This window comes from Actinia tenebrosa, unplaced genomic scaffold, assembly GCF_029948245.1.
Source record: "Actinia tenebrosa isolate PJP-AT-01 unplaced genomic scaffold, QUT_ActTen_1.0 PGA_scaffold12__29_contigs__length_12842862, whole genome shotgun sequence".
Taxonomy (NCBI): domain Eukaryota; kingdom Metazoa; phylum Cnidaria; class Anthozoa; order Actiniaria; family Actiniidae; genus Actinia; species Actinia tenebrosa.
The window spans coordinates 7,268,105-7,289,969 of NW_028292572.1; the positions used below are offsets into that span (position 1 = coordinate 7,268,105).

At 37.7% G+C, this 21,865-nt stretch overlaps 2 protein-coding genes across 4 annotated transcripts; both read right to left on the reverse strand.

Annotated features, from left to right (window-relative positions):
• Positions 1–474: 474 nt before the first annotated feature.
• LOC116296841 (vesicular glutamate transporter 1) lies at positions 475–9,371 on the reverse strand. The gene is made up of 11 exons (XM_031704943.2): positions 9,115–9,371; positions 7,183–7,429; positions 6,370–6,403; positions 6,077–6,276; positions 5,675–5,762; positions 5,159–5,254; positions 4,424–4,554; positions 3,645–3,791; positions 2,296–2,425; positions 1,549–1,787; positions 475–1,300 (listed from the first exon to the last, which is right to left on the reverse strand). Exons 2-11 carry the CDS (start codon positions 7,411–7,413, stop codon positions 1,001–1,003), a joined length of 1,596 nt encoding a protein of 531 aa, XP_031560803.1. The 5' UTR covers positions 7,414–7,429; positions 9,115–9,371; the 3' UTR covers positions 475–1,000.
• A 2,757-nt stretch (positions 9,372–12,128) lies between these two features.
• Positions 12,129–21,195, reverse strand: LOC116296843 (octopamine receptor beta-1R). Of its 3 annotated transcripts, none has more exons than XM_031704944.2 (4): positions 20,967–21,195; positions 14,239–14,588; positions 13,128–13,593; positions 12,129–12,355 (listed from the first exon to the last, which is right to left on the reverse strand). In XM_031704944.2, exons 2-4 carry the CDS (start codon positions 14,566–14,568, stop codon positions 12,129–12,131), a joined length of 1,023 nt encoding a protein of 340 aa, XP_031560804.1. In that variant the 5' UTR covers positions 14,569–14,588; positions 20,967–21,195. The 3 variants fall into 3 exon arrangements, with proteins under 3 accessions (XP_031560804.1, XP_031560805.1, XP_031560806.1); XM_031704945.2 differs by lacking the exon at positions 20,967–21,195 and adding an exon at positions 15,042–15,147; XM_031704946.2 differs by lacking the exon at positions 20,967–21,195 and having other exon boundaries at positions 14,239–14,598.
• Positions 21,196–21,865: the final 670 nt, after the last annotated feature.

Here is a 21,865-nt window from a genome sequence, read left to right on the forward strand (position 1 = left end):
TTGAGGGGACGAAATAGACGCCATCTTGAAAATATGTCCCCTTAAACCGCCTCGAAATGCACTGCAACTCGACCGACTTTTTCCTTCAACGTGCCTTAGGCTAATAGTGCAGTTTTCGTATGCCTGTGAAAAGCTCAGTGCCGTAAGCGTGACGTGACGTGACCGTGATACTTTCTAGAATTTTAATTGGCTGATTTTTTTCACGCGCAATATGATTGGTCTAAAAGTGCCGTGATATTGGCGTGACCGTGTCCGCGCCGTGTTTATGCCGTGTTCCGGGTATTTGATTGGATAGAGGGTAAATTCTCGTGCAATGTGATTTGTCTGGCGTATCTCTTGCTGTGTCACGACCGTGTTCGTGCCGTGAACTTTTCACAGTCATACGAAAACTGCAATATCTCTAAATAACCGCGTGGAACTACTGAAGATTATAAACCTGCAATCAATGTCACTTGTACAAAACATTCCAACTAGTTCACGTTTACCTCTTTTTATTGGAATAAACAAAATGCCATTTAATTTGATGTGCTTTCAGTTTGATCTTATAAGGAAGAGGCTACGTAGCAAGCAGTTGATGTAATGCATTCATACAAATACAATGAATCACACCTAATACAATAAATACAACATCAATAGGATACACTAGATTTTCTGAATAGACCCCTTGCAACACGTCGGAATGCAGCTCAATTTGGATGACATAACAATAGGTTTCCAATTCTCAGGAGATTGGAATTCTTTTGTTTTGTCCTCCAAATTGAGCTGCTTTGACGTCACGTGCAACGACTGAGGGGTCTACACATTACATCAACTGAGTGCTTTATATAGGCTCTCCCTTCTTGAGAAGTTATGTTATGAGATGACGTCATTTCTCGAAACTCGGTCCCAGTCCCTAGTAGTGGCCATTGAAATTTTCACTATTGTTTGATAGGAAGATTCAAAATCTTTACAAGTGCTCAAAACTATAACTGCATATTTTATCTTGCCAAATATGAACTATCTATTCGTCTTTCTTTTCTTCAGCAGGTGGTTCTGCTTCGTCGTCTTTTTTCTCGTCTGCTGATTCAGTTGGCTTTTCCTCATCTTCTTTTTTGTCTTTTTCGCCTTCTTCTTCCTCTTTCTTGCCATCTTCTTCGTCTTTCTTCTTCTCTTCACCCTTCTCTGTGTCTTTGTCAGATTCCTCGTCATTTTCCGTGGCCCAAGGCTGCTTATCGCCCGATACCAAGAGACCAAATAGTACAATACCAATGATGTAGACGATAAAGGTGATCCAGAATACGACACGCCATTCAGAAGCCGTCTAACAATTCAATAGCAATGCAAATTCATCAATAAAAAATTTAATCATGTCGTACGTACCCAAGCTAGTTTTGGTCAACACCATATGATGCATGGTAAATCAAAAGTGTTTTTACCCAAGCTAGACCACAATGCATCTTGTCTTTCCCAGGTCTAGCTTTGATCAACACCATATAAGGCATGATGAGCAAAAGATGTTTGTACCCAAGCTAGACTGCAATGCACCTTGATCTGTATTACTCCACTTACCTTATTTGGTGTGATAATGCCTACAATTTGCGGGCTGATGAATCCAGGCGCTGCTCCAAACACGTTCGTGACACCCATAATAACACCGGCATACTTAGGTGCTATATCAAGGATATTGACCGCATAACCTGCTGCATTAATGCCTGTAATACCAACACCGATGGTGAGCAGGAAGACAGCCAGGTAGGGATGATTAGCGTATCCTGTTAGGAGTACGAAGATTGATGCCACGGTACACCCTAAACAGAGAAAAGGTATGTTCTCAACATTATTGATGAACAGACAGACAGACAGACAGGTAGATGTATTCACTATTCTTAAAAATACCATGATTTTTTCAACCTAGAATGTGTGGGCTATTTTCAAGACTGAGACTATAAGCCCTCGCATCCAAGAAATTATGGCATTTTAAGAGAACTTCTCTTGAGCTCGAGTCTAATGTCTTTGCATGTCCTCCTTATTTTCGTCTACTCTTGTTTTCCTTTTTTTTCTTTTCCATCAATTTTACTTTCATTGGCCTTTTTACCACTCTTTTCATTGCTACGCGCTAATCGAGACAACAGTCGCGACAGGGAAATTGGGCAATACACTTCCCGTCAATCAAATAAATTGGTCAGTGCCTTTATATTCTCTGATTGGAGGCAGTGTATTGCCCTATTTCCCTGTTGTACTGTTGTCTCGATCAGCGCGTAGCCGATGAAAAGAGTGGTAAACAGTCCTGTTAACCTTTTGGACTGTCCTACATACCAACAGTAAAGACACATCTTCGAGTGTTTCTGACACTCATCTTGTTTTTGATGAGCCAATCAACCAAAATGCCTCCTGATGGACCGACTATTGCTTTCAGCACGTATGGCAGCGCTGCTAGAAAGCCAGTCTTTGAAAGAAAAAGAGGAGATAAGAAAAACATTAACAAAAGCATTGCTATAAAAATATTTTACTATTTCTTCATGTGGAAGTGAAATCATTTATAATATTTTTCATTTTATTTTAGAGCTTATCTTTAGCAGTTCGTGTCGTGAACACGTCACAACTTGAAAGCTTCATTCCAGGAAAACAATTAATATAGTTAATTAAAGGAAGAGTTTTTTTTTTTTCGGCATTTTTTCAAAAATGTTTGGGAATTTCTCCATTGGACATTGCCAGCAGGCTAAGTACCAGTCATTTTCGTCCAAAAAATATCCTACGAAGAACGCCTGGGATGTATTCAATACAGAATATTTTACAAAATGGCGGTTGTAAAGAAGAAAATGTTGATAAATCGCAAACTTTCTTCGGGTGGCGTCGAATGGTGAGCAATTCTTAAACCATGAAACTACAGAAACTGAGAGAGTAAAACCGAAAGAAAATTGTGGCCCACACAACGTCAAATTGGCTGTATAGTACCAACAAAGCTCCATCTTTCAAGCAAGATAAGAGGTAGGACTTAATTTCGAATTCATTTTGTGTTTTTATTTAACTCGCTCGCAGCGCGTCAAAAGGACTCAGATATTTCTTAATTTAGCACATGAAGTAGCTCAGACATTTAGGTTTTTAACGGTGTATTTTTAATTTTATTTTTGAGTCGTGTTTGCCCTTACGGGCCGATTTTCTGACAGTGGTTTTTCACAAAATTGTCCTCTTGCTCGCTTAAAAATCGATGGATTTACATGAAACTTCAGATTCTTGGTAAATAAATGATCATACCTAATTCTGTCGTCTGCCGAGTTTGAAGGAAATCTATATAGTAAGTAGTTGCAAGGCAAGATAGGCCTAAAAACTGACCATATAATATAAAATATATAATATAAAGATGATTCAATCGATAGATAATTACACTCGACGTAAATGGTGTAAAACCGAAGCCAAGTTTAATATTTTAGTTTGGATTTTTTCATTATACTCAAGCTTGTGGGCTGCACATCAAAACTATCGACAGTGTAGCTGCTGCAATAAAGGGATGTGAGGTATAAATATCTACAATGCGAACCACACTTATTTATTTGTAAACTCAGAACAATAAACATATGTTGTTTGTTTGAGTGACGCATTCCATGCAACTGCGCATGTCTGTTTTTTTTTCGTGGCGACGATCCATCAAGCCCAGCTTTGCTTACCTTTGCAAGATCAAAGTGTAGGACCTCAATGAAATACTTTGGCAGGCAGATAAGAATGGTGTACATGCCCCAGTCAGCTGTGAAGTTAGCGAAAATGACGGCCCAGACAGGTCCTGATGTGAGGATGGACTTCCATGGCACCTTGATCTGCAATACAAAAGGAAACAGCTTGGTATAATCGTTTTCCTCGCTCCGCAAAACCCAGCACGTTACTTATATTCCAATTGGGTCTGTGAGTTAGCCATGCCCTGACTTAGATCAGCCCAGAGGCTGACGACTGCGATGGCGCATGCACTTCAAGAATGAACCGATGATGATCAATCCCAAGGAAACGAGATTTTCTGTTTTGTCCTGGATGGTTAGTACTTGCAGACGGATGCTCCGATGTTTTAGCACAATTATCAGTGTACTTCAAACGCTTTAGTTTGGCCAAAAATTTCTTCACTAAGATTGTAAATGGGTATCAACAAACGGTGTACGGGGATACTAGGCAAAACACCGGTGGGTAGCATGCGAACGGTGTACGGGGATACTAGGCAAAACATCGGAGGGTAGCATACGAATGGTGTACGGGGATACTAGGCAAAACACCGGAGGGTAGCATACGAACGGTGTACGGGGATAATAGGCAAGACACCGGAGGGTAGCATACGAAGGTGTACGGGGATACCGGGCAAAACACCGGATGGTAGCATACGAAGGAGTAGAATGACATACAGGGGTTAACAATTCTCGCATCTTACGATAAATCTGGATCGGATGGTATCGCTACCATGTACCTTTTTGGTTGAAGTATCGGCAATGGCGTTCTCAATGAATTCTTTCTCTTCTACTGATATCGTTGGATGCTCAGCAGGCGAGGCGTGGATTGACATCTGCCAAATAAAGAACCACATCAGGCCAACAGCACCTGAACCAAAAAACATGACATGTGGTTACCATAGTAACTGATTCAGCTTGGGTTACTCCCCTTGCATGTGACGTCTAAGGAGCTCAATTTGGAGGACAAAACAAACTAATTCCCATTCCTGAGAATTGGAAACCTATTGTTTCACAGTGGACTTCAACCAATGCCACAATCCAAGACATAAAAAACATTTTTTTTGCAAAATTTCAAAATAGGATCACTAGTTATGGATAATAAAATAACAATTATAGTATAAAAGCTGCAAATTCGGCGTAAAAAAACGTCTATGTTCCGTACGATCCAGCCAACCGAAGTCCAGTCCATTCCAGCTATGGACGGTTCCTGATTTTCCGAAATTAAAAAAACACTTAAAATTCGGACATTCGGAAGAGGAAAACAAGTTTTAGAAGTTGGGCATGCTTTTGCTATACATGAAGATAATCCATGGCCTTTCAAAAGGTGAAAATTCAAAAAACATTTTTTTGTGATTCAAAATCCAGTCACTGACTGAGGCCCAGTCACTGTCATCGAAAGTGAGCTGCATTCCGACGTACTGTAAGGGGTCTATAACCTGGGTAACAAACTGATCCATCGCTTGGTGACTTACCGAAGCAATAGAACACAGACGCCCATCCACCATCAAAGCCGTATTTTGACATCAATCCACTGAGAGGCATGGACAAGATAGTACCGACTGGGCACCCTGTGGTGATAGTGTTAAACATTCTATCAGAAGTATTTAGAACAAACCCAATGTCATGCTAAAAATATCTCAGTTTCCATAGACGTTTTGGGATAGCCAACATAGTACATCCTAGTTTAGCTTGGGTACAAACATTTTTTGTTCGTCATGCCGGCATTTTATAGTGTTGTTCAAAGCTACAACTGGGATAGCTAAGATGGTGCATTCTGGTCTAGCTTGAGTATAACTCCTTTGATTCATCATGACTTATATGGTATAAATGAAAACTAGACTTGGGATAGCTAACATGGTGCATTCTGGTCTAGCTTGGGTGCAAACTACACCAAAGACGGCATGATGAACAAAAGAAGTATGTACCCAAGCTAGACCAGCCATCCTTTGTAGTGAACTTGGAAAATGCTTATGACACGGTTTACTTACCAGCGACAGTAATAGTAAAGAGTCTAGTCCTCTCCTGAGGAGGCGCCCATTTACTCCAGATGGCGTGGTTACATGGAAAAAGAGCTCCCTGAAAAATATAATTGATACAATAAACTTCTGGCTTCTGATTGGTTCTCAGCCATGGCTTATCAGAGTACACACAATAATAATGACAGTAAGCTAGTTCGCATTGTCCTTGTGTTGTTTATTTTGATTCGAAGTATTGTGAAAATTCCTGTAATATTTCTATTGAAACAAACTTTTTAACTCCGTGTTCTCCGGTTTTCTCGCTCTAAAAACTGTGAGTTAGCTGTGCCCTAGTATACGGTAGTACTGATAATAAAGTTACATCTGAGCACTCTAGTTTCTAGTCGAACTCATAGTCATTATCATAAAACTTACCAAAGTTAAACCCTCGATAACTCGTAGTATTATGAGAGCGACAACACTCGTTCGAGCAGCTATTGGAGTCAACATGGTGAGAATAGAAGCAATCCCAAGACAGATACCAAATACCCGGGTACCCCCGAACCTTTGACCAAGCCATCCACCGGGGATCTGCATTGTCATGTAGCCGTAATAGAATGCACCAAGAATGGTACCTTCAAGACAAATAGCATGAAATCAGTCATTAATAAAATGCGTGTTACCATGACAACGTTGTTGCTATAGCAATGATGTAAGTGCGTTCATACCTTGTAGCTGGGAGCTCCAGTCAAATTCTGCTTTCTGTACATCCAAAGAAAAGAAGAGAGTCATAAATAAATAATAATAACTTAATACTAATCAAGGGATAATAACAATTTCAAAATAACTGTTAAAAATCTCGCGTTCTGGTTGGTTGGGAGCGCATGCTTTATGAGAGCACACAGCACACGCGCGCACTTTCAGTTGCGTCATTTCTATCCAAAAAAAATTTGAAATTTGTATTTTATAAAAGAAATAAAAAACTTGCTTGATGTGCTGTGTGCAGTTATAAAGCACTCGGGGATTGGCAGGACACGATAGAGGTGACGAGGAGCACACCGCTACGCGTCATGCTTCTCCAAACACTTCTCTCGTCTTCTGCCAACCCCCGCGTGCTTTATAGAGCAGTTTTCGTATGACTGTGAAAAGCTCACAGCACACACACGGTCGTGACACAGCAAGGGATACACCAGACCAATCACATTGCTCGAGAATTTACTCTCCGTCCAACCAAATACCTGGAACACGGCGTAGGCACAGTCACACCAAGGTCACGTCACTGACAGGCCAATCACATTGCGTGAGAAAAAAATCAGCCAATTAATATTCTAGAAAACTTGACGGTCACGGCACGGCACGCTTGCTGCACTGAACTTTCCTAAGTCATACGAAAACTGCTCTAACTACACACAGCACGCGTGCGCGTTTTCTATTTCTTCAACAAACAAACAAAAACAAAAAAAAACAAACAAAAAACAAAAAAAAAAAATTAGAAAAATAACACAGGATATAAGTTTATTTAAAAAATGGTAAATAAACACCTTAGTAATAGTGAAACCATTTTCCTCTACAGTGTGAGGGTTACACATAGCACCAATCGCCACACTAAGATTAACCCTTAAAGCATACTGTACGCAGATACCAAGGAACACCATGATGGCTACGATGTATCTCTTGGGGAATGCCTTTTTTCCTGACTTGCTGGATTTTGCCTCACCCTCCCCCTCGTAGGGATCAGGTTTGGGTTCTGTCTGCTTTTCGCTTTCACTCATGGCTGTCTTTTATTCTCTGAAATGATATTAAAAAAAAAATCTTTTGAGACACGATTTTTAAATGTAAAAATGGTCTAGTGGTTAGTGATTTGGACTCTAGGGGTGCTTACTATTTAAACCAATCCATCCGGTTAGAAACTTAGTCGCTGATGGTAAGGAAAGAGGGGGAAATTTTGATTTTCGAGAAATGGTACACGCGTCTACCGGAAGAACCGAAAAGAGCAGGAAAAGTGGATTACCTCAATCAGAAGACCGAGTTTTCGGGAACTTTCCGATCGGAATCGAATAATGCATACCATTTGTTTCCAACCGGAATTTCCAGTTCGGTTTTTCCGGGTAAATGGAAAGCACCCCAGGTGTTGCCCCAATCGAATTTGTTGTGCCCTAATTTGGGACTGTTTGGGAAGTTTTTTCCTACACGTGTCTAACTTAGTACTGGCAAGTTTTTGATACAATATTGAGATAACAAGCGATGGATCTAATATCTTTCCACCGGATCACAACCATTGAGTGACAAACACTCTGAAATAATTGCATATGGCCCATGGGTTTTTGGATTTCAACCTCTGCACATGCTAATTACAGCAGAGTGCTAAAACTGAATAGAAGAATGTGTGCAACTTTGTTGTCAATGGCCTAATTATCTGGCTAGTATTCATCTTTTAAAGTAGAATAAGCTATTCTGAGATTGAGGAAAAAAACTGCGTCGAGTTGGCATTGCAGTAAATTTTGGGGCTATTTTAAGGACATATTTCCAAGATGGCGGCTATTTTGTTCCCTAAAACAGCCCCAAAATGCACAGCCAAGCCAACTCAACTCGGCTTTTTTCCTTAAACTCGGAATGGCCAATACTTTGATATTTACTTCGTTGTTTGAAATAAGCTTTGTTAACTTGTCTCGTTTAAAGACTTTTTATAATTGATCATATTGGTAGTTCAATCAGTACAAGGTTGTCCTTCGCTTCATATCTGACAAACAACGATATCTCCCTAAAGATTGAAATTTTCATGAAGCAATGCGATTTGATCCGTTAAAAGAATAAAAATATAATGTAATATAGGTGCGTCACTCAAAATTGAATAATCCAGAGATATAAAATATCGTCATCTTTGCCACACTTCAAATATAATTTACACACGAAAGAAAAACCAACATTTTAGAGCCAAGAAAGTTTATTAAAAACGTTTATTTTTTTAACTATATTAACTAACCATGATCGAATTGCTGATGATTTTTTAAAATTCCAAGCAGAATTCAAGTAAAAGTAAGACATTGAAACCACCATGATTAAGATGATATTCAATCGCGAGGTTTAGAATGCTTGCAAGTAAGTGCACCAACGAACGTACTGAATTGAACCAACTCCCTCGAATTATATTTTACAAAATTTATAAAGATTTTATCAAATAATTATTACACTATTCATAAGTGTTTGCTAAGTATAATCTTATTAGATCGTATGACTTTGGGAGATTTATCCCTCTTTTTCGAAGAAAACCTAGTTTATTGATAGAATTTTGATTGTTTTTATATTACTCAACAAACAGAAAGCCAAAATAAACTCAAAACTCACTGTAAAGTCGAAAAACTTGGGCCAAAAACTTCTCTTAGTTCTGAGAGTTAGCTTTTTACCACGAGACCGCTTCAATAGATGAATTCTTTTTCATTGGAAATTATTTCTGGTAAAATTCTTTGACTCACCGTTTGGAGTGATCTTTCTGTAATCAAGTCGTCTTCTAACTTCAAGTTCGATTCATCTCCGTTTACCGTCCGCAAACTTTCAATGTCTTTCCAAAACACGGTTTCCCCAGGCTCCCTCTTTTACAATTTCGAATTTTCTTGTAAAACTAAACGGTTTTCAATGGTAGAGATAAACTTTAAAATCGCGCGAAAGGAAAGAAAAACGCCGGCGAGAAAATCAAAAAGACTCGCTTGAATTGACCTGGAAAACACCTGATCGCTTCGTCCTGTTTTGCTTCACTAGCTCTACGTCAGAGTTATGAATAATGAATGAAAATCTCAAGGTCTGTTACGCCTTCCAAATAAATCTTTCTCCCTTTATTTTCCCCAAGCTTATAATCCAAGGAAAAAAATATAACAGGAGACAAAGGTTTAATAGAATTTTTAAAAATTAAGTTTAAGTTATGAATAACTTTTATGTAAAAGATTTTGCGCGCGCTCACTCGCTCAGCCATGCAAAATACTTAATCTACCAGCTCTTCGGTTCACGCGGACGTAATTTTAAAATTTCTTTGATTATAGCCTAATAAAAGACCAGATAAAACCACAAACTTTATCTATAATAATTGTATTTACCGCAAAATTAAATTGAAGTTAGTTTAAAGAGTATATAAAGAAGGATACAAAAGTGAATTTGTTTATTAATATGTGGTTGGATTTGTCGCCCGTCAGCAGGTTTTCTATTGTGTTTGCTGGTAAACCTTTGATCATTTCGATACTATTCGATTTTGTGAAACACGTGAATGGATACGAACATAAACAATTCGTAATGGCGCCAAAATGTGACTCGTTTTGAAGAAAGCAAAATTTTACTGTCAGTTGGTGGGAAGGGCAACAAAAACGAGACTAAAATGGAACTACATTTGATGAGATAACTAGCTAAAAACTAGTGTGAGCTGCGTCGGTGTTTCTAATGAAACAGTAATGATAAAAGGGTAAATTTAACACCGTGAAAAGATGAAAAAACTTACTGACGTTTCGGACGCTAAGGTTGAATGACTTAGGCACCGTCCACGCGTATCCGGAAATTTTTTTTTTGCAGATACGGGTTGCGTCCATTCGTACCCCCCCAAAAAAATTGCGGATCCAAAAATTTACGGATACGCGTGGACGGGGCCTTATTTCCTTGGAACGGGAAAAGATCAGGTTGTATCATTTTAAAAATTAGCGAGCAAAAACGGCATTAAAGAATTTTTATTACCGCAGATGCTGTTGCTAACTGCAAACATAGTTACCGTTGCTACTTGCAAATCCGCAAATTGCAGCTTACAGCGCCACGCGCAAATGTATTTAATGTTGTATATTGGCATACTTCTGTACACGGGCTTTTTGCTACCAAACGAGCTTTTGTGCGCCTTGTTTGGTAAAGCCAGCCAACTTCGCATCGAAATGTGTCGGTTTAATGTAGAAAATATCTTGCATAAATTATACACTTTATTGCCGGTCATGCTTTACACGTCGCGCTGTAAAAATTTATAAATGCAACGAAATTTAAAAGATAAAGAAAACTTATTGGCCTCAAATATATTGCTTTATCAAAGCTGCTATCTATAACAAATCGAACTATTGAAGTGTCCGTATTATCAGTTAGAGGGGTCGGTTTTACAGAGGTGCTCGCATTGAATGGTGGTACATATAGATGTCCCCTTATCAAGGACTTGCTAGGCTTATTTAAAATAGCTTATTATAAAAACAGGCTTAGAATATATCCTGGATAATATGTGCGAAATAACTATAGAACATTCGCATCTGACGTCAAAGCAGCTTAATTTGGAGGACAAAACAAAAGAATTTCTATCTCTTGAGAATTCACCATCACGCGATATAAAACGTCTTGGATTGTTTTACGGTAACCGAAGTAGTTCGAAGATTGGTCTTGTTCTCGGATTTCCGTACGAATGTACTGAATTTTAAGCAAGTTATCATTACTCGGTTTGTTTAGTTAGCTCTCTAAATACAAGCAAAATATCAGTTTTCCGGTTTGACTGAAGCTTTTCTTATTGCTGTTAAGAGAGCCAACTAAAGAAATCTACCTATATTTTCTCTTTAAAGTCAGTGAATTTGTACGGGAATCCGAGAACGATGTCCGAACTTTGTGGTGACCGTACTGACACAATCCAACACGTTTTGGGCTAGGGCTCAAAAGGTGATTTAGAAAAACTATTGTTATTTCCTCCAAATTGAGCTGCATTCCGACGTGCTGCAAGGGGTCTATGATTAAGGTGGCTGCCTACTTTTGAACGTTCGATTTGAGCTCACGATGTGCGCGCGCTCAAAAACTAACACATGAAAAAATAGATTTTTGTAGGGAATTTTGTTCGACTTTATGAGATTTTTTGAGATCTCTTTGTCTTTTTTTCGAAAATATCTATGTATTATTGTAGAATGGTCGACTAGCCTTCATTCGTGCAATCATAGAGTCTGCAAATAACTATTATCTTATGAATCTTAATTTTTTTCTAATCACTTCCCAATTTTTGCTTCATAAGCTCGCGCGTAGGCTTCCATTAAATGCTGATTATCTCGAAAACAAGCTCGGGAAACCCAATTTTTCTTTCCAGGTTTGGAATCGGGTATTAAAGTTCAATTCGGAAAATCGAAGTTTTAAAAAAAGCTTAATATTTTTTCCAAAAGTAGTCAGTCACGTTAAGAGCCAAAATTGAAATCTTAAATATCCTAATGGATAAACACTAAAACTATTTGATTTTCAAACACCAATTGTCAATATGGAATGCACATGGACATTAATATTTACATAAATAATGTCAACTCAACTGAAACCGAGGAATTCTTCTTACTGAATCCGCCTTTTTTGACAAGTATCCAAATGTGTCAAAATTTATCTACACGACGTTTCTTGTTATAGACCTAATCTCTGTTTTCTCTTTCCAGAAACAGACAAAGATCTTATTCTCAAGAGAGTGACACGTGGTCTGAAATGGGAAAGTATTAGGTCAAGGTTGAGTTGGTCCTTTTCAGCTCTGTAAAGTGACATCTGTAGGAGCACCAACAGATCTGTCTCCTCTGGTCATGGAATTAATACCACTATCTATTGAAGTCGCGCTGAAGAAAGGTAAGACCTCTTTAAAGGCTCGCCTGAAGTCCTTGTTCATGAGCCAGTAGATAAACGGGTTGATCGTACTGGATATGTAAATGAGATAAGCATTCAGCATGTAGACTTGACGAGGCAGGTTGCCTCCACCTAGAAAAATGATAAAATATTTAGAAAACGTTAATGGTAATAAATAATAATACAATAATAATAACAAAATCAATAATAATAAAATCAGCAATAAAAAAATAATGATAAAATCAATAATAATGAAATAAATAATAATGAAATAATTAATAATAAAAGAACATTTATAGAGCGCAAATTATCATAAACAGCCCCTTACGAAGAGTGATGGTTGTACAATATAAGATAAAGCTTTCAAACGATGCAATCGATGTTGAGATTCGCTGAGTAACCTATTACGAGCTCTCGATAAAAGTGTGTCAAATTGGGAAGCCCTGATCAAACACTCGCACTCGTTTTTGAGCTATTACTTCCCTATCCTAACTGCATACATAATTAGCGTGTCACGTAGGAATTTAGCAACCCCCCATATATGGACATTGGAGTTTGCGCAGTGCGGGTGTAATGCTTTGCGACCCCTGCATATATAAGCACCACACCCAGATCCTTGAATCATTCCGTCGGAAGCTGCCTAAGGGGAGAGTAGAAGATTCACCCCACCCACCTCCCTTGGTGGCGGTTGGCGACGCATCGCATGCTCTTCGCATGCTCATTGCCAGCAGTCGCGGTCACCTTCCATATCTTAATTCCCGTGGCTCGGTAATGAGTATGCAGTGAGGATAAAATACTAACTTTTGAACTCGTTGCTGCTATGAAATGTAAAGCATTACAGTTCAAGAGGTCACAGTTGAAGGTGAAATATTATTGACATGGTAGAAATATATACTCAACTAACCTGTAAAGATATCAGCAAAATCAATAACAGCAACAGGCATCCAACACAGCATGAACCCAGCAGTCGCGGTCATCATTGTCCGAGTTGCCCTGGACTCCTGCTCCCTTCTACGGCTATCCACTGACCCACTGACCGTCATATCAGCCACACGTCGATTGTTCTGTTTCATCGCTGTGTAGCATTTCTTGTAGCTTATGATAATGATATTCATGGGCGTAAAAATGAATAACACCTCGACTAGAACGGTATATACGATGTTGACATTAAAGGGGTAAATACAAAAGGCTTTGCCGGGCTGGAAAGCATAGTAACCCCAGCCAGCAAATGGCGGTACACTTGCTAATAATGGCAGTAACCATAGAAACACGATGATGATACGAATGTTTTGTGGCGTGAAAACTGAAGTGTAGCTGAAGGGTCGAGTAATGGCGAAGAAGCGATTGATGGCGATAGAGCACATTGTCGCCTGGAAGAAATGAAAATGCATCATTATTCGCCTTTCTCAAACAGAAAAGAACTATTTATGGATCTATTCGTGCTATTCGGTTGACCTTTTCTTCTTTTCATCTGAATTTTACAGGATACAATGTTGTAAAGTAAAGAATATTTCTAATTATTGAAAATTTCATTTTCAAAGACTTATAAAACTAAGGAGAAGGTAGGACCACCATACTGCTAGGGCTAACTATTTTTCGTATTGCTCCATGGGGAAGGCAAATTGAATGAAAACAGGATTTTCCCCCACCACTGGTTCCTATTGATGCTACTTTTATTATGGAAATGGCCTCGTAGGGACCCATCGATTTCTTCAGTGGAATTGAAAAAATTGCCCACTTGGTCTAGAGATAAAACGTGTTGGGGGATGCGTACGACTTTTAAAAGTTTATTTTATGAAACAAAGGTGTTTGATTAACCTATAGAGGGACTCCATAGTAACCAAGTTGCAGGGCCAAACAATAGAAACATCAGAGGCTTTTCTCACTAGTGCTACCCTTAAAAAGTAAGGACGATTTATTCCCTTTGGGAAGTTGAGAAATGGAATTCTCTTGTCATGCAAAAATGGCTGCCTTTGAAACCCTGCCCGACTATATTTTATTCTACCTTATCGTACCTCTGAAACAATTCCAAATGAAAAGATTAAGAATCCATGCATGTCACACACTATATTCCCATACGGCCATTCTCCAGCGATGAGAACTCCCAAAGACAAGGGCATACAAAGGGATGCCATCAGGACGTCAGAAATAGCGAGATTCAGCACCAACGTGTTCGATACAGTCCTAAGGCGGGAGTTCTTAGTTACTACATAACAGACAAGTAAGTTGCCGAGAAGTGCACAAAGAATAAGGAAGATAAGGATAAGAGACTCGAAGGTCTTCGTTGTTGTGGACCTTGAGAAAAGTTCCTTGATCAATCGAGGGTACTCGAACAACGACGCCATCTTGAAGAGTGCCTTTATCCCTACAACATGCATTATAGAGTGTAAAAATCCAAAATATTTGTCAGTTAAATACGTGCTACATTTATTAAGGTATTATAGCCCTTTTAATAAACTTTTGGGGGAATCACTTGTATGTGTAGCTATATCACTCGCCTCTCACCTCTAGGGTTTCAGGTTCGATTCCTGGACTCGGCAACACAAGTGAGTAGAGTTTGTTACTTTTCTCTTTTGATTCGAGGGTTTTTATCCTGGTTCTCCGGTTTTCCTCCCTCTACAAAATCAATTCTAATCCCAATTCTATTTGTGAGTTAGCCTTGCGTTTACTTAGATCATCCCAGGTAGAGGTTTTCAAGTTTCAAATGAAATAAGAGAATTTCAGGGATCAAAAAGCGCTTTTTTGACAGCCGATTCAAGAGATTCGACAATTTGAAGCCAGAAATAGACGAAATTAAGTATTAGAAATTCATACTTACTTTCGATGCTATTCTATGTCGACGACTTGCACTTGTACTAGTACTAGTCCGAGTAACAATTGCCGAAATAACTTTTCTTATTCGCTTTTGCTGAAGCCGAATTCACATGACATAAAGGCAAGTAAAAACATTGAACAAACAACTTCTGCAAAATGAAAGGAATTCCAAGCTTTGAACTGTACGTAAACTGTGCAAACAATGCTAAAAGGATTTCCAGAAGTCTACAGGATTAATGAAATCCCATTAAAGATATTTCAATTATATGTCAAATGAAAAGTTTTAGCAAAACCTTTGCCTTTTTTATTGAGTCTTGGATAGTTTTAAGAATCGGAATTTTTATCTTAACGATTTTTATCGTTTTATATTATTGAAGTCGCTTTTAAGCAGAAAGCAATCAAAAACGTTTTGACGGCATTGAGAATTAAAATTTTTGGAGCCATAACTCTGACATTTTTCATAAACCTAATTGAGTTAGGCGGAGAATGGGAAACTATTTTGGCATTTTTTCTTTAAAATTTCTACGTTTTTCTTTTAAGTTTTAAAGGCACACTCTTAAAATTTAATATCTTTCAGAAGTGAAGACAGGACACTTCTCTACAAATTGATGCACAAATGACTTGAAAGTATTTTATTAAAGTAATAGTATTCAGTCGAAACAAAATAGTGCTACATCATATTCTACTGCTACATAAGGAGTAGGACTCCAGTGAATAGTATCGATGAGAAAAAAACCTTGGAAAATGCATTGAAAGGCTTCATATCCCTAGATTTCGGAATTCTAGAGAAACAGGACATAGCTTTCAGGTCCAAACGTCAGATAAACAAAATGTTCTAATGAGATTTTAAAACGTTATATTTTGACGCTAGTGGAAAAGTTAAAATAAACATGATGGTATAAAAGAACAACTTGACAAATGAAAGAAAAAATGTAAGTTATAGAAAAACCCTTAAGTTTTTTAACGATTTTAAACCTTACCTTGGCCTCTCTGAATAAAGTTTAAGAATTCCACTTCATCTCTGTTTAATAATCTAGTTACATCTAATGTTTATCATTGGATTTCGTCGAACAAAAGAGACTTTCTAAATTTCTAAAGCTGAATAAATCTTACAGACTCTTTTAATTTGCGCGCGAGTGCTATAAATCCAAACATCTGCAATCAATAAATAAACCCTCTTTCAAGAAATATAAATACGTTCGTTACCATGGCGACATCACTGTTTTCCCGCCAAAAGTAAATGGACTTTCAGAAATAACATGTTTCACTTTGGTGTCCAAAGTTTCACATTTAATGGAATATTTTCATTTCATTTCACGGTTAAAGCTAGGAATTGCCATAATGGAGCACATGAATGCAACAAAAAAGTCTTCATTATTCAGTTATACATTGTTTTTTTTAAAATCATTTTTTTAATTCGAATTCAGATTTCTTACAGACATGAAGCACATATAACCTGGTTTTAACAAAAAAGTTCGCTTTTCCTTTGTGCTGGCTTTGAAGAGCAAAGCTTTTTCAGTTTCATTGTTCTGTGAGTGAGCCGCAACCAAAAATTTCAAAAGCGCAGAGTTTGTTTTAGATATCATTAGGCACATAAAAAATAAACAAAAACTGATAGGTTTTTTTTACATGAAAATAATAATAAATGATAACCTATTATTACTTTGAGGTCCCGTAATGACAAAACAATTGTTGAAGGCATTATTTGTTTTGCAAGGAAGCTAAGTTGAAGTTCAAGATGGAAATAAAAGAGCTGTTGTATAGTACGGCTTCATGTTCTAAGGAAAAACATGGTACTCAATGAAAGGTGAAAGAATAGGTAACTCATTTCTTGTTGATGGCATGATATGAAACAAAGTGGATAGAAAGACAATGGTCTACCATCACTATCACCACCACCACCACCATCATCAGTATCATCATCATCATCATCACTTTCATAATTATCATCACCACCATCATCAGCATCTGAATCATCTGCATCGTCATCATCATCCGTGATCGTCTTCATAATCATCATCATCACCACCATCATCGTCACTACCACCATCGTCGTCATCATCATCGCCATCGCAATCATCACCATCAACCATCATCATCACCATCATCCACGATCAACATCATCATCATTATCAGCATCATTATGACCGCCATCATCATCGCATCATCACCATCATCATCATTTAGCAGCAGCAGCAGCCACAATTGTTCCCTAAAATTGAAAATAATAGAATTTCTTAAAGATGACATTTGGGTTTTTCTTTTGGTTTTAGCCATCATTGAGCTCCTGACATTTTCATTATGACCATCATTACCATCATCATGACCGCCATCATCAACATCATCATTATAACCATCTTTACCATCATTATGACCGCCAAATCACAAGTATCATATAATCATCCGCCAACACGTCATTATCAAAACGCCAACATGTCAGCACCTACATTAACCGGTAATTATTTTTTCTGCTGTCCAGAAGATAGGACCTTTAATATGGCACGTATATATCATTTCCGGAATAAAATTTTCAAAATTGCGTTAAACCTCAAAAGGATCAGATTCATGTTGGAATCAGTTGAGTTGTGAACTGACTAACATTTTTACAATATTTTTGTTATCATTGCCGACAGGTATGAAGGTTTTATAAGGTACATTATTTTATTCTACCAACAAATGTATTTGGTGATTTACATCTTCGTACCGGTATACATGAGGTACCATACGGCTAAGGCTGCGTTCATAATGTATGGCAGGGGGGGGGGGGGGGGGGGCAGCTGAAATCTTTCAATGACAAAAAAATTCTTAAGACCCCCCTTGAAGTCCCCCCAAAAACAACTATCCCCCCGGGCAATCTCTCGTAGCTTCTTCTAAAAGTTTTGAATCCTCCCCAATTCTCTAAAAAAAAATGTCAAAACTCCCCCATTTTACTGGTAAACATTTTTCCGATCCCCCCTAAATTTCCTGTCCCCCCCTCTGTCATACATTATGAAAGCAGCCTAAAACCTTACAATCAGGTTTGAATCTTAAGATACCGAAGGTGGTCTATTGTGAGAACCAATGAGGAAAATTGAAGTAACAGCGGCAAAACTATTCTGAAAATATTCGCAACTTACCAAAGCTTAAAATTAAAATATCTGTCTCATACCGAAAAAGTATCTGGTCTATTTGTATCCTCGTGCACTTTAATACTACGGTCCTTCTGAAATTGAACAGTTACTCTAAACTTTCTTGAATTTAACACTAAATACAAAATACACGATTAAAAAAAAAAAAAAAAAAAAAAAATCGTGTGTTTAATTCTGTTGCTAAGCTTTTTATAACATCCTTTTCGTATGTATATTGACAGTACACAGATAACTGAGATAACTGTCATTCAAGGTTCAAAATTTCACTAACGTTTAATTCGAACCACTAACGTTTAATTCATATTTGGTCCAAAGATGTAGAATACCAACCAAATAAACGCACTGATGTTCATTTTGAATAATTTCACTTTTATTTTGAGAAAATCGTGAAAATCGATTTTGGCCGTCGGTGCTCTCATTTCAGCCTAAACCCGAGGTGAAAATGGTAGGTCTGAGAAAGGTGCTCGCGTAGAAAAATGAAGCAAACTAGAGAAGATCTGTTTTTGAAATATGGCAAACAAAAGATTAATGATTATTTTACGCTAAAGTATAAATAGAAAACGCGTTCTAATAAGTGAACAGGAATGTTTTACAAACTACATTTTTACAGGTTCTCAGATATTTAAATTTCACCCTTAGTTTGCAAAGCGCATTTTCACGTGCACAGGGTGTTCGGATTTATCTGAAATTCCAGACATAATACCTTCCAATGGTAAGCTAAATCATATATAAAATTCAGCTTGGGTTATTCAATGAACGCTTTATACGAAACTCTCGAATCCTGAGAAATTTGGGTTGTTTGAGCTCGCCGTACGACGAAACCTGTTTAAGGCAGACATAACTATATCCTTAATATATTTTCTTGGTGTTCAGTTCTGACATTTGTTTTTATATCATTATTTCGTGTTGATTGAATATTGAGATCAATAAATCGTATTTTTTGCTCTTTTTCGAGACTAATTTAAAATACGGCTACTTATAAATTACAATTTGAAACAAGCATATAAACACACGCATCGGCACGATCTATATGATACTTCACAAGCCCATCTAAAAATAGTTACATTTAGACCAGCTTTACATTTAGACTAAAAACACAAGATAAATTGCATTGTTCATACCTAGTACTGAATTTCGGCTGCTATAATTTTTGCTTGTCGTATACTTAGACAGTATTGCGTAAATTACCTTTGATCCAACTGGCTCTTCAGCAGAGACCTGATGACTTTATTTTACGCACAGTCCTTTGCTGAGGTATTTGGAAATTGTCTAATTTTGCATCAAAGTATTTTTTTTTAAATTCATAAATTTCATTTCGAGGAAGCACAAGATCAATCTTAACAGCTCTTCATTGTGATTATGGACCTCAGCTCCAGCCTTCATTGTAAAAACACTTGGTTCAGTAATTATAAGGAACAGGTGAAATGGCGTAAATGGAACTCCTCTAATTACTTGAAACTGAATCGAAAAAAAATGAATGATCTTAATCAAGATGCTTAAATTGTTAATTTTGTTGTTTTATCGAGAAATGACAGTCATTTATATCTTTCACGAAAAAAAGTAAAAAAGAAAAAAAAAAAAAAAAAAAGAAGAAAAGAGAGAGAAAATAAAGGGCACGATTTTTTGTCTCTTTAGCCAATCTTTTTGGTCGCCCCCAACTGCGCCCCCATTCCCTCGCCACGGCCCTTGTTATGATTACCAACACCTGCTTGACGTGTTTGACTTTTATAGACATTAAAAAGGTAAAAAAGGTAAAGGTAAAGGTAGTTTATTTTACTTCGATAACGCTGGGAGTGGTTGCCCAATTTTTCCCGAGCCAAGGGCTCATGTTTAATGCGCCTCTTAGCACGAGCGTTTCCGCGCTAAAAATTCTTGCCAAATCCACCCAAAACACGAGATGATGGATATCAGACAAGCAGGGAGCCATTTTCTTCACGAAAGGCTTTCTATTATCCAGACCGAAAAGTTATTAAAAAATTCTCAAATATTTCCACTCGGTTAACATTTGCACTTGTTTGTGTAGGCAGCAAATTACTTCCTAATTATTTGTCGCTTGCTGTACATAGGCATAATTAGAAGGGGGAATTTCCCTCTATCACCTATGATATGCAGATTTTCTTCTGTTTTTAATTGATTTCCATCTGAAAATGTCCGAAACAAATTGATGATCTTCAGTAAGCCAAATCCGCAAAGAACAATAAATGACCTTAAATTTTATCAATGTCAGAGCGTGGTTAACTAGCTCAAAGATTGAACCCTGAAACAACCCCTTTGTTGTTCAAAGCGTTGCGTGACGACACTGAAAGCGGCTGTGGGGGAGACTAACTCAGGGCATGACTAACTCTGAGATCGAACCCTGAAACAACCTCTGGGCTGATCTAAGTCAGGGCATGGCTAACTCACAGATGGAACCCTGAAACAACCTCTGGAACGGGCAGGGCGACGGCTAACTCACAGTTGAACCCTGAAATAACCTCGGGGCTGATCAATATCAAGGCACGGCTAACTCGGATAGAATTTGAATTTACCAATACCATGTTAGATTTGTCGGAATGAGGACAAAACCAAACAACCAGAAGTGTCTTTCCTTGTGGTTGATATGTCCATTTGTAAGTCTATGTTACTAGTTCTCGTGAAAACTTGTATTTTCATGGCCTTTTTGGTTCAATTATAGCATGAAAAATACCTTTTCTAGTGACATTTGAATTGTTGTTCACCTTACACGAAGAAATACGACCCACAGTGATCCCTTAAGGACCGACCACTTACTCGCTGGGGCTACAGAGGTCACCAATACTGACCTTATTTAAGACGTGTCGACCTGGCACTTCTTTGTCCAGTAGCGTTAACTGACCTTGCACGAGGAATGACGACCACACAATAATCCCTTAGGGACCGACCACTTACTCGCTGGGGCTACAGAGATCACCAATACAGATCTTATTTAAGACATGTCGTCCTGGCAACTCTTTTATTCAGTAGCATTAATTTGCCGAAACCAATTTTAGGGTAACGAACAGTGGATGAGTCTTTGTGTGATACTAATAGTGGTGAATATTAATACCAACAACGTCATTTATCGGTGAACTGTAGATAGACTGTCAAATAACTGCTTTCCCCCTACTCATTAATATCAGAGTTAAAAGCGGGATTAAAAAAAGATGTCAAAGGATTGAGGCGCCTAAACGCTTATAAAGTAATCTTACATCAAATGTGACACTCAAAGCAATTTCTATCAATTATTATGTAGGATATAAATGTCTGTAAAGGTAAATATTGACAAACAAACCATCAATGATAAACTAATTGATCTATAAAGCGCGACATCAGATGTATTCAGTGCTACCGTGGCAACGACAGCAAGAATGACTGGCATAAGCCCTTTAAACAAATAGAAACAAAAGAAACGCTTAAAAAAAGATACGCTTAACAAAAAAGAAAGAAAAGATTAGATAATGAAAAAAAAATTCTTAAAAATGTTCAAAAATTTTAACCAGTGAGGCAAAGTTCAAAATGGGCAGAAAGATAAAGTCGCGTGTTTAATTCAGTGATTTACTATGGATGTCATCAGTATCAATTAGCTTTTTAACCTTGTTCAAACAGACCATAAATGGTTTTTCTTAACTTTAAATTTCACTTTAAAATCGATCAAAGTTTGTTGGATGGCTTTGTTTATAGCTAAATATATATTCGAAAAAAA

Excerpts from the sequence above, each read along its gene's own strand:
- LOC116296841 (XM_031704943.2), bottom strand. The coding sequence starts at position 7,413 with ATGAGTGAAAGCGAAAAGCAGACAGAACCCAAACCTGATCCCTACGAG. Across the intron at positions 6,277-6,369 it reads CTGGAGCTCCCAGCTACAAG|GTACCATTCTTGGTGCATTC; the intron begins GTATGAACGCAC and ends TTTGTCTTGAAG. Across the intron at positions 2,426-3,644 it reads TACACTTTGATCTTGCAAAG|ACTGGCTTTCTAGCAGCGCT; the intron begins GTAAGCAAAGCT and ends TTTCTTTCAAAG.
- LOC116296843 (XM_031704944.2), bottom strand. The coding sequence starts at position 14,568 with ATGGCGTCGTTGTTCGAGTACCCTCGATTGATCAAGGAACTTTTCTCA. Across the intron at positions 13,594-14,238 it reads CATTTGGAATTGTTTCAGAG|GCGACAATGTGCTCTATCGC; the intron begins GTACGATAAGGT and ends CATTTCTTCCAG. Across the intron at positions 12,356-13,127 it reads TTTTGCTGATATCTTTACAG|GTGGAGGCAACCTGCCTCGT; the intron begins GTTAGTTGAGTA and ends TCATTTTTCTAG.